Here is a 17,733-nt window from a genome sequence, read left to right as displayed (position 1 = left end):
TTATGCTCTTGAAGAATACATATTAAATATATTAGAAAACATCATAGATAAAATATGTTATATGATATTTTATTAGAGCAGAATATAAATCGCTAATTTGCAATGTTACATGGTTAGACCATCAAAATGGCAACTTAGATTTTATGAGAGATAATCATGGAACATTTCTTTCGCATACGTTGATGTTAAAAGCAGGTGGTACATACTTTCTATTTATTTATTATTTAATTGCGTGTGACCTATGAGCTAGAATTTATCTCGTTTTACTTATTATCGTTTTATTTTCTAAAAGCTGTCAAGTTTATGTTGCTATGGCGAAGAAAAAGAACTCTGACGTTATGATGAACAACTTATGTAAATAAAAACGTTTTTTAATGAAATTGGAGCAGAATATTTATTTTATAAAAATAAAAGAATTTCAAATTTTTTGGATGAGTGTCGCAAGATTTATGGTGACAAATGACGCAATATTAAGAATTTAAAATGTTATATGCAGTATTGACAATAAATAAAAACTTTAAAATTCATTGCTGTCTCTCTCGATTCCAAATTTAAGATAGGTTTTTACTTATTCCTCCTCATACAATGCGAATAAGTGTTCCTAGTTTCATTGGATAAGTTCTTTATAAATGCATGATGTTCTATTTCAGAACTATCGTTAGTTGCGATCAAAGTTACGAAGTTATAGATTTGAATATTTCTGTAACTCGTAATATAACACAAACAGGAGCTAGAACTTGAGTATTATGATAATCATACATTATGTATTTATGATTAGAAAAGTTCTTATAGGCATTTTGCATAAACTTAGGATTTCTAAAAATTTTAATTACATCTGTAATGACATACTTATCAAGCTTAATCGCGCCGTGCTTTTTTATAGTAAAATAATTGTGTTGTTTAATATGATACCTGCAAGTGACGTAGCAATGGTATCTCGATCCTGATTGGTTGTTGAAAAGTGGCATTTGTTCACGTTAGCAACTGTTTTTTCCATTCGATCTCGAGTAAGCCAAGCTCACCCAGTATCAATTTTCTTAAGTGACATATTCTATATTCTTTCACAAAGATTTCAATTCTTTCACTATATATTTCTTACTTAACACAAAGACAAGCACGAAGCCATGTAGGACATAAAGAAACTAATTATGCATAGAAGTAGCCAGGTACAATATATATAGATATCATGGTTACAATAAAATGCATAAACAAATAAAAATCTAAGTTAAAAAGACGTACACGAAAAAAATTATCTTTCAACAAATTCGATGCGCGATACTCTATTGTATTTAATTATCTTCACGATAATTAACATTCTAATTTATGTGGAAAAACTCTACTCGACTTTAATATGCCATTTTGCTTATAAGCGATCAGCTGGAGCTGTCGTCATAGGTCACATGTGTTGGTATCCGTAATCTTCTTCTTGAAGTGCAAGAGTCAATTGAAATAATAGAAAACAATGTAAAGTTTAATAAACAGCTTTCCCATATTAATACTAAATCTCATCCCAATCTCATTTCCATTCAAGCTGAAAAAAAATTTTTTTAGCGTAAGAAATCGGTTGTAGCACTTTTGCGTATTACAGTGAGCAAAATAAATAAGTGAACACCCAGCATAATTTTTGATAGATGAATAGATTCACGTAATAGAACATAAACCTAATGATTTAAGAATCTAACCATAATTATGCCAATCAATTAGTGCAGACCATAATTTAAATTACAAAATCAGACAAAGAAACGTACTTTCTCGTAATAAACATAATTTTTTATGATGGGGATTTCCTTAAAGCTCAAATTATGGAGATTATCCGCAAACTAAAAAATATGACCCCAATAGATTGTTCCTTTGCTCTGAAATTTTAATTTCATTCTGGAACTAATGAAGTAAATTAAAAGATTATTTTTCTTAATTTATAATTTAATTTACTGCTGGTCAAAGAATTTTAATTGTTAGGTATAAAATTTTTACTCCAGTAAGTTCTTAAGAAAGAAAAATTTAAAAATACAACTTTCTGAGATAGTGAAATATTCTCTCTAACTCCCCTCCCACTCTTTTATTACAAACAATTTCAGGATTGTGGCTAGCCCCCATACTTTCAGGGACAAGAATTCGAATCTGGCGAAAAAAGGCATGCTTCTTTAGAGAAAGTGCGTTTTTGTGCTTAATTTTGTAGCTTAAAATGTCGTCTGCATAAATTACTTATAATATTTTTAAGGATATGGACTCTAACCACTAAAATTGCTTCCTAATACTTGAAATCCCGATCATTAGATGAAAAGTTAGTTACTGTATTCGCTTATTTTTCTGTATTAAAACCAGCTTAAAGATACTATACTCACGATACTATGCAACTTAAAATTTATCAACTGCATTCTGGGATATTATAAATCATAAAATAAAGTAATCAACTGTACTTACTATTTGAATAATCAGGGGCAAGATAACGAATGTACCCAGTATTTGCATTTCCCCAACGAGGATTCTGAACGTTGTTGCAGTATCCACTATAAGCTCGATACTTTTTGGGACGACAAGGAAAATCAACCATAAATGGGCAGTCTTTTTCCAGAGCTGTTCCCCTTATGTCAACGGTTGGAAGGGCATGAAGAACTTGATCTTTACTCAACTTATACCTGAAAATTATCAAGAATAATTTGTTTTCTCTAAAAGAAATGAAAATTGTTTTCCAAAAATTCGAAATAATTTTTTTTACCACACTTTCAAGAAGTTCCAGATAAATCCTTAGTCACTCAACTTTATATTTCATTCGAAAATTTAATATAGTGCTTTAAAAATTCGTACTACTTATTGTGAATGAAAGATCGAGTAGAATTTTTGGTGCAGTTAAGGAGAATGAAGTACGGAGAATCAAATACAACTTTAAGCTATAGAACAAATAATGTATAGAGCCAGATGTAGTTAAGGTAATTAAAATCCTACAGTTTTATCCTGCATCCTGCAGTTCATCTTGCAGATATAGATTGGACATATTTTTAGATATGATAACAATAACCCGATATAAAAAAAAATTCTTCGCCTTACACTAAGCAAAGAATTTATACCGAACGAAATTAATAATCTAAGTTTGAGAAGAAACTAACTTTAGTGTAATTCTGCAATATTTGTGAAACAAAAATCAATGAAAATACTCGAGAAAATTAGCATCAAAATGTATAAAAACTCCAGGTATCTGTTTACAAAATATTTTCTTTTCAATTAAAAAGCATAAACAAGAGGCAGGATACATTAACATGGAATTTTTTATTTCAACCGATGTAAATTCACATGCAATGAGTAAAAATATTTTTTAAAAAATTCTTACTGTTGAAGTAAAAGCTTTGATGCTTCTTCTGACACAAGTGCCATTCTGGAAACGTTTTTGGCAGCAACTTTTGTTTTTGCTGATGCTGCTGCAAACCATGATGGACTACCAGGATCAAGCACAATACCTACAGAGGATATATATTTTTTTACAACGGTTTTAAAACAGTATAGAGACAAAGCAATTCTGTAATTTTTTTTTAACTTTAAACATGTAACAGTCCTGTAGGCAGTCCTCCGTAAGAAGACTGTTGACTTTCACACAACTTATTTCTATATGGGATGTCATTTAGTAAAAGAATCATCGTTGGTGCGAAGCTTTTCTGACTCCTACGGTAGTTTCTTATACCTTCTTTTAGTTTCAGTTTCTAAGAAATCTCCATTTCAATTAATTAACCGGTATCAGGATTTGGCTTTCAATCATCTTATTACGATGGAAGGACTGCATAAAATTCTTAATGATAACTTTAAAATAATATCGTTGTGAATGCAATCTTTATATCAGAATAGATCATACACAATAGTAGAATGTTTAAATGAAAACTACAATTAGTTCCTTTCCTTTCGTTATTTGGTTTACCAAATGACCTGTACAACGGCAAATACGATATATTAAAGGCTGTGGTTACGGTTTATTCAGAATAATGCGAATAATAAGCAGGTGCTATTTTTGTTTGTTTAAAATTAATTAAAAAATAATCATGAAATTTTAGCTTTGAAAATTTTAAACTTTAGAAAACATAAACTGAAGAGTATATTTTTTAAAATGGCATTTTGAAAATAAAATTATCCTGTGCAAGCTCACGTGCATTAGTATTACTGAATTGTATTGCTGATAAACTTAGCTTATCGAACGGATTTTATACAAACTTCGTATGGCAAAACATGAGACAACATGTGGTTATGACCCCTTTCAGTTCTTTTTAAAATAAATTTTTCAAATTGTCTGTCATAATTGGAACACTCGATATTTCATAGTATTAAAGTCGAGAAGCTTACCATTTCTGAATATACGCTGTTCCAAAGAGTTAAGCCTCTTGTCTATCTCAACTACAGCTTTACCAACAATTTCTCCAAGCTCCAGAGATGAAATGCGTGGTAATCTCGTAACTTTTGGTGTTGGTATTGGTGTTTTGTCACTAGAGGTGCTTTGGAAATTGACTTGTCTTTCATGACGTCTATGACTAGATACAGTGCGAGGAACTATGGCGTCAAAAGTTTCTATACTACTTAATGCATGACTTACACTGATTAGATAAAACAAGTTGCATATGATGACAATAAAAACGTTGAACCTAGAAAGAATAGAGTGTTCAGTTTTGAATTAATATTAATACATTTACTTAATCTTTGTCTTGTGACGTTGTTGTGACAAAAAGGAGCACAACTATGCATTGATTATAATTATGTTGCAATATTTAGCATTGTCAGACATTAATTAGTTTCTTTGACTATTTAAATTAAATTTAAATTATACTGGTTGGAAAACTTGAAAAAAAAAGTAACAGTCAAACATCTAATTGAAAAAAAAGCTTAAAACAACCTCTTATTTAAATTAACAATTAAGAGAAAATACGGATGAAATGTCTAATAGTTTCTTTAAAAGAAACTATTTGACATTTTACACTCACGAGAGTTTCACTTACGATGGCAGAACAGTTGATTGGATGGAATTTAAATACAAAACAAAACGTCATTGAATTATTCCGACTTGAACGTTAAATGAGTTGAAGAAAGAGGGGATAAAATGATAGGGAACTAATAATTATTTCTTATTCAAAATAGGTCCCGCAGTGGACTGATCGTTAAGACACGGTTCCCAGCAGATCACCGAAGTCAAGCATCACTGGCTACGGTCAGTGTGCGGGTGGGTGACCAGTTTGCGCAGGGATCGAGGGTGTGCGGTATTGGTCCTCGTTAAACTGTTCTACCGTAAAGTGCTCGACTTCGCGTGCAGGTCCTCGGGCTACCGAAGCGGGGGTGCCATCCCCTCTGTAAAGGATCAAAATTGTGATGGCATGTCTTTGGATCATCCTCAGGGATGTTTCCCAGACCATCGCCAATAGCCCATTGTGCAGCTCTAGTGCGAAGTAAATGAACAACAACATTATTCAAAATAGTTTCGTCAAAATAATCGATAAAGTAATTATTTTTTGGAAGAAATTGGAATTGTTAGATTCGATAGCCCATTTTAATATAGACAACATATCATTGATATATTCCAACTTGGACTTAAATGCGTTGAAGAAGAAAGAGGAGGTAAAATGATAACTAAATTGAATAAATGAAAGAGTAATTTATTTGATGGAGTTAGAATCGTCAAATTCGATGGCCCATTTTAAAAGAACAAAAACAATATCAATTTCGACTAAGATATTAATAAGTTGAAGAAAAAAGAGGAAAAGGAGTAAAATAATAGAAACTAATAAATATTTCATATTCAAAATAGTTAACCAAAATAGTCAAAATAATCGTTGATAGAATTATTTTCTTAGGTGAAATCAGAATCGTTATATTATATAGCCCATTTAAATATCACCAAAACATCATTAAAATATTTCGACTTGGACATTAACGAGAAAAAGAAGAAAGAGTAAGAAGGAATAAAATGATAGGAACTAGTAAATATTTCATTTACAAAATAGTTTATCCATATAGAAATTAGATGAGAAAATCATTTATTTTTTGGAGTTAGAATCGTTAAATTCGATGGCCCATTTAAATATTGACAAAATATCATTGAAATATTCTGACTTGGACATAAATGAGTTTAAGAAGAAAAAGTAAAAATAGATAAAATGAGAGGAAGTAATTAATACTTCATTTACAAAATAGTTTAAACAAACTAATAGATGAGAGAATAATTTATATATTAGAATTAGAATTGTTAAATTCTATGGCCTTTTAAATATAAACAAAATATTACTGAAATATTCCGACTTGAAGAAGAAGGAGGAACAAAATTATTATAGGAAGTAATAAATATTTCATAATTCAAGTAATCGCCAAAATAATCGATGAAAGAATTATTTTTGGATGAAATCATAATCGTTATATTCGTTAGCCAATTTAGATCTAGACAAAATATCATCAAATATTCCAACTTGAATATTAACGAAATGAAGAAAAAAAGAGAAAGAGTGAGAAAATGATAGGAACTAATTAATATTTCATGATCAAATTAGTTTCCCCAAAATAATCGATGGCAGAATTATTTTTTGGATGAAATCAGAATCCTTAAATTCGATTGTCCGTTAATACATATACAAACTGTGATTGAAGTATTCCAACTTGGCATTAATAGGTTAAAGACAGGGTTGACATGACACATCAAAAACTTGTCGAAAAGCGTCAAAAACTGTCATAAAATGCCGAAATCTGACCAAACTGTCAAAAACCTGAAAGAATTTATTTTTTTTTGTCATTGGGGACGTTTTATAAGATAGTAAATCAACATTATATACTACTATAATCAGTGATCGTCAATAATTATTTGATCTCAACTTAATTTTTTTTCTTTTTATTCTTAATATTTGTTATTACTTATATGCAGAGGTGCGGAATATGTCCAATCGCGTGAACAAGGTTTTGATTAAAATTCAGGCAACCCTGGGGAAACGTTCAGTCCAAAAAATTCTTACAAAATTTTTTATAGTTAAAAAATGTGCCTCTTGTTAAAAAATATTACGTGTCAAATTGCGTATTTATTAATGGAATTCCTCAAATTTATGATGGACCCTTGAATTTAATTTAATAAATTATTAATATTTCCATATATTTTGATTTATAATATTTTTAATACATACGCTCGTTTATTCGAGAATTGTGAAAAAATCAAAGCAATTCTTTTCTTGTTTTTGTTATCAAAATTTTTTAGCAATATATAAATTTTACTTACCAAAAATATTTTTAAAAAGTTATCGTACTAAAAAAAAAAAAAAATGCTAAATTTTCGGTGAAATTTTGATTAATGAAAAACTTAGTTTTGAGGAAATATTAGGCTCTGATAATTTTCTGCACTCTTTTTTTGAACAAGAATGTTTGTCATGTTTTCTTTCGTATAAGATGATTGTGTTTCTAGTTTCATTTTCAAAAGTTAAAAAAATTAACGGATTGGATAAAATGCTATTTTGCGCATTTTTATTTATAATTATTTAATATTACATAATTATCAATTAATTATTTAATATTACATAATATTATATAATTATTTAATATTGACAGCAATTGCCAAAACAAAAAGAGAGTTTAATGTCAAAATAATTGATTGATCACTTATAATTTTATATGTAAGTTTATTTATAAATTCCCCAGACTTATAATAGCTAATAATTATCCTCACGACAAAATTTTGGGTTTTTGACGATTTTCAACTATATCTAAAGGGATTTTGGACATGACAGAGAAAACCATGGTTAAAACCAGATAAAAAAATCAATCGTCAAAAACTTGTGAATCCTGGTTAAGGACGAAAAAGAAATGAAGAAAGTTGGAATGTAATAAATATAACTACTAAACTTTTCCGCACAAGAAATTTTCGCAGAAATAATAGATGACAGAAAGATTTATTTTATTAAAATCAGAACCATTACTTTCAATTTCTTACATATAAAGCATAGAAATAACCAATGAAATAAACGGTAAAGTAATTGAAAAATAATGATTTACGCGTGAGATAGTAATATAAATTTTATCTTAGAATGAAATGATTTAAACACTACGTTTTCACACCATTTGCAACACGCAATGTTTCTTCACCTAAAAACTGTCAGCAAACATTTTGCTTTTGAATTTATAATTCCAACTCCACATATGTAATTTACAACGCAGAAATTTTCAGTTTACAATCTCAACCAAAATCTTATGACTTATATTTTTTTTTTAGGTTGTAGAAATGATGGTCGTTGATCCATGCAAAAACATTAAGTTATTCCGTAGATCCTATGTTAACCTTTAATCTGTAATTATTACAATGATCTTAAAATATGTCAGAGAAACCGAAGGTTACGCGCTGACCCGCATCGCTATTTTGAGTGACCCATTGGACAATTAAAGCCTGGAAATCGCCTCTTAAAAACTGCATAATTTAACTTGAAGTAAATAAAATATTTGTGATAAGTCTTATGTCATAAAATATACAGCTCAGTTTGCATCAATTATTATAGATTAGATTTTTAATGTTGCAAGAAATAAATACAGAAATGAAATAGCAAATAATTGTTAAATACTAGTAGTAATTGATTTGTTATTATATAATTGGTAGTAAATATTTTATTAACAGTTACTGTTCGTATTTAAAAAGAATGACTTTTAAATTTACACATGGCATATTTTATGTGTAAATTTATTTGTAAACTTTTAAATTATTATACTATAAATAGTATTAATTAATAACACTATAAAGTTATAGTATAATTAATTAATACTATAAATTGTAAATTTATTAGTATTCTTACATATTTTATAAGCAAGCAGCTTATTGTCATAATTGATGTAACATAAGCTAAAAATATTAATTAAATAATTAAAACATCTAAATCTATTAATCTGAAGTTTCAGAAAATTTAATTTGAAAGAAGAGTAATTTTCATTTTAATAACAACAACCATTTATCAATAAATAAATCTTATAATAACTAACGACAAATAAATAAATTGTATGAAACATACAAAAACAATTTAATTTGAATAGAATGTTTTAAAAATATTACTTGATTTTCATCTTAAGCGTATAGCTTTACAAATAAGTGTGAAAAATAAGAAAAGAAATTGTAGCAACCTTTTTTTTTTCCTTATACATATAAAAAAACGGAATGAAATCTTTTTGACTTTGGAGTATGAAAATTTGAATTGAATTTTCGGGCGGATTATTTTTCTTGTTGTAATTAAACAAATTCATATATTTAATTTTCGATTCATGATTTGAAATTTTTTTCTTTCAGATAGATTATAATATCACTAATTCAGTTCAGAATGAGAAAAGCATGTTTTCTGCAACAATACCGGTTTCCGTAATGTTACTCAATGCAGAAAAATAATATGGAGTTGAAAATTCTGAAATAGTTTCCCTATAACTCAATAGATTGAGAAAAAATTTATTAAAAAAAAAACACTCGATTTCGTCCATTTTTTGGGACGAATAGGAACAAAAGTTTAAATAAATATTATACATTATATTCTAAATAACATATCACCATATGTGATTCAGAATGTAATGCACTTATTTAAAGAAAACAAATGAATTGTGAGAAAATTAAACAAATGAAGTTATTTTAAGACATAATTTTGCAATTATTCGAAAAAAAAAATTTCATAAAAAAGCAAGTATCTAAATATGTTACAAATAAAACTAAAAGAAATGATTATCTATAATTTAATTTGTTTAATTACGAAAATTGATAGCATACACTCCTTCAAATATTAGATTGTATCTTAATTAAAAAATATACCTATCACAGATTATTTTAGATTGTATCTTAATTAAAAAATATACCTATCACAGGTATGACAAATCAATGAGTGGAAGAATCAAACGTTTATTTCTATGAATTTAAAGAAAAAATATCGAACTAAATTAAGTGTAGAATTATATTTTAAAGATAGTTTATTTAAACAACCACAAATATTAAAAAAGGATAAAGTAAAATGTAAGAGTATGTTCCATAACTGGGGATATTTCATACAAGTAGCTAAACTTGAAATTTTAAAATTAAAATATTATCGAAACACTTTGTTAGAGAACAAAGTTAGAAACTTCAAGTCAAAAGAAATTATGAAATAATCTAGCTTAAAGAACAATAAAAATTCATAAAGTTGACTAATGAAAAATGCAAGAAAGAGAAATAATGAAACAAATAAAATATACTGACATATTATAAGTGAGAAATTTTACAATGATTACGTAATTAATTTTAATTATTATATATAATTATGAAATATTATAATTACAAGTTAAGCATATTGGAAAATTGCTTATAACTTTCATAGCTTAAAGAAAATTTAATTTGAAACATAAAATTATTATTTGAGAAAAAATATACATATCATTTTACATAATGCTTGAATTAAGGAAATAAATGCAAAATATTTGTAAATTACTTTACTGAAAAAGTATACAATATTAATGTCTGAAAGTAATAATTAAAAACCGATAGCTTGCTATTATTTGACTAGAGTAATTTTCAAACGAATTTATAAATTACTAGGAACAAACAAGATCAATTTATTATTTCATAAAAATGTATTATTTAACAAAATAATAATATGATATACATAAAGATAATACAAAAATCTCCACCTCATGTCTCAATGAAAAAAAAAAAAAAAAAATTCAGTCTCATTTAAATAAAAAGGAATAGCAAGTAAAAATTGATAGTTTATTTATATTTTTTTGTAGTTTACTGAGTTTATAAATTATTAACAATTAATTATTATCAAGATTATATTAAATAAGATTAAAAGACTAAACTTATTATTAGAAATAAAAATTTCAGAAAATACTATTATGACATACCTATCATAACGGTGATGCAAAAATCCCCACCTCATTTCTCAATAAATAATCCTTAAATGCTCATCGATATCTGCTGGACTTTCTGATAAATTACTGATAATTCCACACTTCATTCCTCTTGCTCTGAAGAAACATGTTCCATTCATGGAACAAAAAAATATTCTAACAACTTTTCTTTCAGGAAGAGAGGAAGAAAAAAAAGGGAAGAAAAAACAAAACAAATAAAGCTCTTTCTTTGGGCAGACGATATCTTTGATGAAAAAGAAAGAAAGAAAAAAACACCTGCACAATACCGCTGACCAGAAGGTGGCGTTGTAAATAGACAGTTCACTAACCCACTGACCCAATGATGACTGCTTACAAATCATTTCATAAAGAGAGTTTTCCATTTCTTCAGTTGACTCGCTTTTGAAAGAAAGGTACTTAAATTAAAAGAGGGCTGACACTTTGAAGCGCGTGAGAAAACAATAAAGTACATCCGTCAATAGAGGCAAATGAGTTATTTGCCAAGGAAAAGTCTCTGCATTATAAATTAATTTTAAATAGTCTTTTTCCAAACTCGCCGTGGATTGTGACACCCTGTTTCTGTACATGTTGAGTACACGTTTATTTCACAACAAATGTTTTATTTTAATATGTATGCTTATTTATTTATTGCTCTAAAATGTGTTTCAAGATCTTAACCAAAATGATGCGACTTAACGATATAATAAAATTGTTTACCAATTAAATTCGCTGATATTTAACATAAAATAAAGAGTTTTCTATTTGTTTCCGTTTTCATTGATTGCAGTAAATTGAATTTGGATTCATAAGGAAAAATGTTCATTATTTCTATTTTAAAAAAAAGAAGAAAAAAAGAAATATATCTTGAACTTTCTTGCGTTTTTTATTTATATAAAATGTGTACTATCATTAAATTACAAATTAGTTCTAAGACACTTAATTTATTATGAAATATAGAACATTTCAATTTAATATTCCAAACTATTAAAGATCTTTTGGTTCATATAAAGGTTCACAAATTTCATTTATATGCAGTGCGTTTAAAAGAATATGTACTATGCATTTAAAAGAAAATGTAAACTGTGCTTTTCAAAGTAATTTTTTTTAAGCAAGATTTGAGTTCTGTAAGCTAATTATCTTTTGCAGTTATTCCCTATTTGAGAAGTAATAATGAGGCAATAATGAATGTTTTTAAACCTTTTAGGATTAACAGTACATGGTTGAATTTACAGTTGTTTTTTAGTATAAAAAATATGACAGCAGGAATCTATGAGAAAATAACAATGACAGTAGGTGTGTGTCACAGATTTCGCAGCAGTTTTCCAAGAACGTAAGACAATAAAAGAATTCTTAAATTGTATAATACATAGTTGTAGGGACATATAGTAAAAGTTATTGACATTCGAATTTTAACAGGTTTTTGACTCTTCAATTCAAAATTGTTTCAAATTATTAATAATGAAAAAAAAGTAGTTGATCTTATATACTGCCCGATCCAGGTAACAGGTAAAAATTTAATTTTCTTACTCGGCTGATTGCGGGCACCTGATAAAAATTATATATAGTATATCCTTGCCGGTTGCGGGTGTCATGTCGAGTATTATAGTAGTTATTCAAAACTATATAGAAATCATGTTATTTTCTATCGAATAAATATTTTACAAGATATAATTTTTAGTAAATTTACTGTGCAATTATATAAATGTAAGCATGAGTATTTATTTTTATAATTTTTAAGTTTAAGAAAAAAAAAAAAAAAAAGATTTAAAAATGTAGTTTGAAGAAATTTGGAAAAAATTGGTCGACTGTTAGACGTAAGGTTTAGCTATGTAAGCCTATGGTGCCTTTTACTTATTTTGAATTACCATTTATTTAGTTTTAATTTTACAGAGCCTATTTTTTGATTTTTTTCTTTAAATTAAATTTAAATTTTTAACAACATTTATTATTATAGTTACAGTTAAACGAATTAGATAATTTTTAAAGTAATTTAATAAAATGGTGGTATATTGATTGATGACTTTAAACGCAATTTATGTGCAATAGGAGTTACTTAATTAAAAGTTTTGAACTTTATTGATAGTTGGATTGAAAATTTTTCAGTTGAACTAGCTCGTATTTCGGTTCAAAAATTGCGCGAATAAGCTTTTACAAGAAAATTTTTTTTAAATGTTTTCAAATTATGCTTCTAGTTAAGTTTCGTAAAAATAAAAAAAAAATTCGAAAACTTTATGGGTGTGTTTTCCTTATTAATGAAATTTGTTGAATTGATTAATACATTTATCTGTAATTTCAAAATAATTTTTCGTTTAAGCAAACATGAATTATCTTTCCATCAATAGACATCAATAGTTTTTGAATGAAAAGTCCAGTCTTGCTTTCACTGAGAAAAATATACTCATAATTTTTCGAATCTCGAAAAAGTTTTAAATCGGATTCTGTAAGCTTACATCTAGGCTCTGTCGTTTAGTGAAAAAAAAAAGTCCTCTTTTTTTGTTTCTGTTTTTGGGAATAAGAGTTTCCGGTTTAGTTCTCAAAAACAGAACATTTAGCGAGCGTTTATTATTGTTATGATATTGAGATCCATTGATAAAAATCGTGGTAGAGAATAAAAAAAAAATATTGAGAAAGGTCCTTATTTGAGTTAATAAATTTTGTCAAAAATCAGCTGATGGACTCAGATTTCTACTTAAATAAGCATAATTTTAGAGCACAATTAAAGTTTTTTTTGTATTTTCTATTAATGACCTTTAGTGTCAGAGACAGAAAAAAATTTTCTTTTATTTTCCTTAAATCAATTAAAAAATATTATGAAATCAATGCAAGTTAAAAATATGTTTTTTTTATCTATAAAACATTATGTTGTAATATAATTAATTCATTTTTCTTATGTGTGAAATAAAGCTTAACAGTTCAAAATAAATTATCGGTTTTCACTCTGAATTAGTTACTGCTAGAGATACAATATTTTTTTTTTCATTCATAAAACATCATTTTGTAATATTAATTCATTTTCTGCTCATTTATTTTTTCTATGTGCAAAATAAGGTTTAACAGTTCAAAATAAATTATGGATTTTCACTCCGAGTAAGATATGTTACTGCTGGAGATACAATAAATTTTGTTTTCATTGTGATCAATTGTTTTTTCAATTTTATTTGTTAATAAATCAGTATTAGAGTTATACACTCTTGTAAAATGTATTATACCTAAAACAGTAATTTCATCATTTTGTAATATTATTAATTCCTTTTCTGTTCATTTATTTTTTCTATGTGCAGAATAAGGTTCAACAGTTCGAAATAAATTATGGATTTTCAATCTGAACAAGATATGTTACTGCTGGAGATACAATTAATTTTGTTTTTATTGTGATCAATTGTTTTTTCAATTTTATTTGCTAAAAAATCAGTATTAGAGTTATACACTCTTGTAAAATGCATTATACCTAAAACAGTACTTTTAGCTTAAATGATTTATAAATTAATAAACTTCATGGGTTTCAAAAACAAATATTGTTTTTGAAAAAAAAAAGCAGGAGCGAAATTATGAGAAAGTTTATAACCAAAAAGAAATTTGTGTAGTTTAGAAACCAAATAATTATCGATTGCAAACAAAACATTAACCTGGTGAAGTAACAAAGAAAACTTATGCGAGTTAAACCTGGAAGCACTATTTCACCGAAAAGAAATAATAAAGGCCTGAATGACTTCATCCTGAATTTGAAAATAGTACCAGAGTAAAAATAAAAAGGACTATTTCTCACTCTCACATCATAAATTATTTTTAATAAAAAAATCAAAACTATAATTAAATTTAACCAATATAAAGGAAACAGAAAGTTTCGCAAGTGAAATCGAATCGCATGCATGGTTGAAGATCGAATTTTATCACCTCATCAGATGATCCATAAAGGAAAGTACTGATGAGATAAAACTGTTTTATTTTGGTCATTAATAAAAACAACTGTTATATTTTGTTCTCAAATATAATATAAAGTTAAAAGGTTATCACCCTAAAGATCAAAATAGAACAATTGTAAAAACTAATATTTTACTTCTTCACGGCATTCTAATTCTGCCCGTTAATCGTTTTCTTTCGATTTCTCTTCTTCGCTTTCTTTCTTTTATCTGCCTTTTTCAGCAAGAATTCTTTTCAGATAAAAATGTATATGAATTCGTTCAGTAAACTGAAGATTCTCAGATTAGGAACTGTTTGTTTCTATTGAATCTTTATGAAAGAGTATTTATGTTTTTGTTTCGGAAGTTTACAGAAGGACAAGGTAATTGGTCTTAAAATAAACTCTACTCGTCTAAAGAAAGAAGTAAATAAAACAGCTCAACTGAAAAAATACATACATATATATATATATATATATATATATATATATATATATATATATATATATATATATATATATATATATATATATATATATATATATATATATATATATATATATATATATATATATATATATATATATATATATATATATATATATGTATATATATATATATATATATATATATATATATATATATATATATATATATATATATATATATATATATATATATGTATATATATATATATATATATATATATATATATATATATAGATTTTGAATAGAAGTTACGGCGAACTAATTTAATAAACCATTAAAAACAGCATCATTTATGAGCATTAATAATATAATTTAATGCAAAACATAATTTTAAATATCTTTACGTTAAGTAAATATCTGTCAAATATTTTTGGAATTAATAATATGATCGAAAACTTTCAGAATTGCAAAACATTCAGATTTTTACTACATTTCATGGCAAATTTTTAATTAAAATTTGAGTGAAATCATTTGAAAAATTTCTGAGTTATGAAATTTAAAAAAAAGTCGTATTCTTAAATTTTTATTATTTGAGAATTAATCAAAAATACTCATTACTTGAGAATTAATTAAAGTTTGGATTTTGTAATTTAAAATTACTTTGATTAAATTGCTGTTTTCCTGTCAGTTCAAAATTTGTACTTACAATTATTATATTGAATGATTAAAAATAAATAAATATTTTTTTAATCATGAAATAATCATTGGATGAACACAATGAATCTATATCTTTGGATATAATTTAGATCACTATTTAGTAGATAGAGATAATATAAGGATAAGGAAAAATCTTTATATTATTACGCAAAAAAAACTGGAATAAACAATTAGTCAAAACTTCAAAGCTTTGCTGACTAAACTATTGGGAGCATATTTTCCAGATTGCAGCGGTCCTCCCCCTGAATATTTTAAGGATCATATTCGTCGTAAATTTAGAGAAATTACGCTTTTGTGTCAGACTTCATAATTTAAAATATTGTCTACTCAAATCAATTAGTATATTTAAAGTTAGACACTCGAACCACTAGAATTGCATTTAAGTATGTAAAATTCCGATCATATTCGTCCGATCATTTTGCTCTCTGTGAATATTTTAAGTATCATATTCGTCATGAATTTAGAGAAATTACGCTTTTGTGTCAGACTTCATAATTTAAAATATTGTCTGCTCAAATCAATTAGCATATTTAAGGTTAGACACTCGAACCACTAGAATTGCATTTAAGTATGTAAAATTCCGATCATATTCGTCCGATCATTTTGTTCTCTGTGAATATTTTAAGGATCATATTCGTCATAAATTTAGAGAAATTACGCTTTTGTGTCAGACTTCATAATTTAAAATATTGTCTGCTCAAATCAATCAGTATATTTAAAGTTAGACACTCGAACCATTAGAATTACATTTAAGTATGTAAAATTCCGATCATATTCGTCCGATCATTTTGTTCTCTGTGAATATTTTAAGGATCATATTCGTCATGAATTTAGAGAAATTACGCTTTTGTGTCAGACTTCATAATTTAAAATATTGTCTGCTCAAATCAATCAGTATATTTAAAGTTAGACACTCGAACCACTAGAATTGCATTTAAGTATGTAAAATTCCGATCATATTCGTCCGATCATTTTGTTCTCTGTGAATATTTTAAGGATCATATTCGTCATGAATTTAGAGAAATTACGCTTTTATGTCAGACTTCATAATTTAAAATATTGTCTGCTCAAATCAATTAGCATATTTAAGGTTAGACACTCGAACCACTAGAATTGCATTTAAGTATGTAAAATTCCGACCATATTCGTCCGATCATTTTGTTCTCTGTGAATATTTTAAGGATCATATTCGTCATAAATTTAGAGAAATTACGCTTTTGTGTCAGACTTCATGATTTAAAATATTGTCTGCTCAAATCAATTAGTATATTTAAAGTTAGACACTTGAACATTAGAATTACATTGAAGTATGTAAAAATCCCATCACTAAATCAATTTTTTTTCCTTTCAATTTGTGTCTTGTATGTAGTTAACTGAGAAAATTCTTTTAATCGAGAACCTTTGACTCCTGCATGATATTTATTATTTGTTAATTCTTTTATTTGCCGTATAATACACAAATCAGTAATGTAAAACACAAATAATTTAAATTGCAAAACGAGTTTTTTTAATTTTTTAATTCGACTATTATTTAGACTAAGAGTGTGTTAGCAAAAAATTAAAACTAACCCTATATTTTAATTTGAAATAGTAAAACATAATGTCAGACAAAAATATTAAAATTTTGGCTAACACTTTTTTGTAATATTCATTATTTCCTTTTTGGTATTTCTGAAAACAAAATATCAGTTGTTCTATTTCAAAGAAAGCTTTAAAACAGGACATTAAAAACTACTTTTTCGGTGTTTCATTTTAGTACAATTTTATGACCTTTGCACGGTGAACAATAAAACGGCAAATATCGTTCAAGGCCATATTAAAATCATTCAAGAAGCATATTTAC

The 17,733-nt window shown here is 26.7% G+C and overlaps 1 protein-coding gene across 1 annotated transcript in view; it reads right to left on the bottom strand.

The window, feature by feature from the left end:
* The window catches only part of LOC107449426 (uncharacterized), a 46,646-nt gene extending 35,219 nt beyond the window's left edge, over nucleotides 1–11,427 (bottom strand). The window contains exons 1-4 of the mRNA XM_087159621.1: nucleotides 10,840–11,427; nucleotides 4,327–4,622; nucleotides 3,329–3,455; nucleotides 2,425–2,639 (exon numbers count right to left, since the gene is read on the bottom strand). Coding sequence (XP_087015747.1) covers nucleotides 2,425–2,639; nucleotides 3,329–3,455; nucleotides 4,327–4,622; nucleotides 10,840–10,874 — 673 coding nt within the window. The 5' untranslated portion in view covers nucleotides 10,875–11,427. The remainder of the gene's footprint in view (nucleotides 1–2,424; nucleotides 2,640–3,328; nucleotides 3,456–4,326; nucleotides 4,623–10,839) is intronic.
* Between the last annotated feature and the right edge of the window lie 6,306 nt (nucleotides 11,428–17,733).

Source organism: Parasteatoda tepidariorum, chromosome 3 (genome assembly GCF_982258835.1).
Source record: "Parasteatoda tepidariorum strain Cologne lab strain chromosome 3, Ptep-v5.0, whole genome shotgun sequence".
Classification (NCBI taxonomy): domain Eukaryota; kingdom Metazoa; phylum Arthropoda; class Arachnida; order Araneae; family Theridiidae; genus Parasteatoda; species Parasteatoda tepidariorum.
This window is presented reverse-complemented; position numbering and strand designations above follow the sequence as displayed.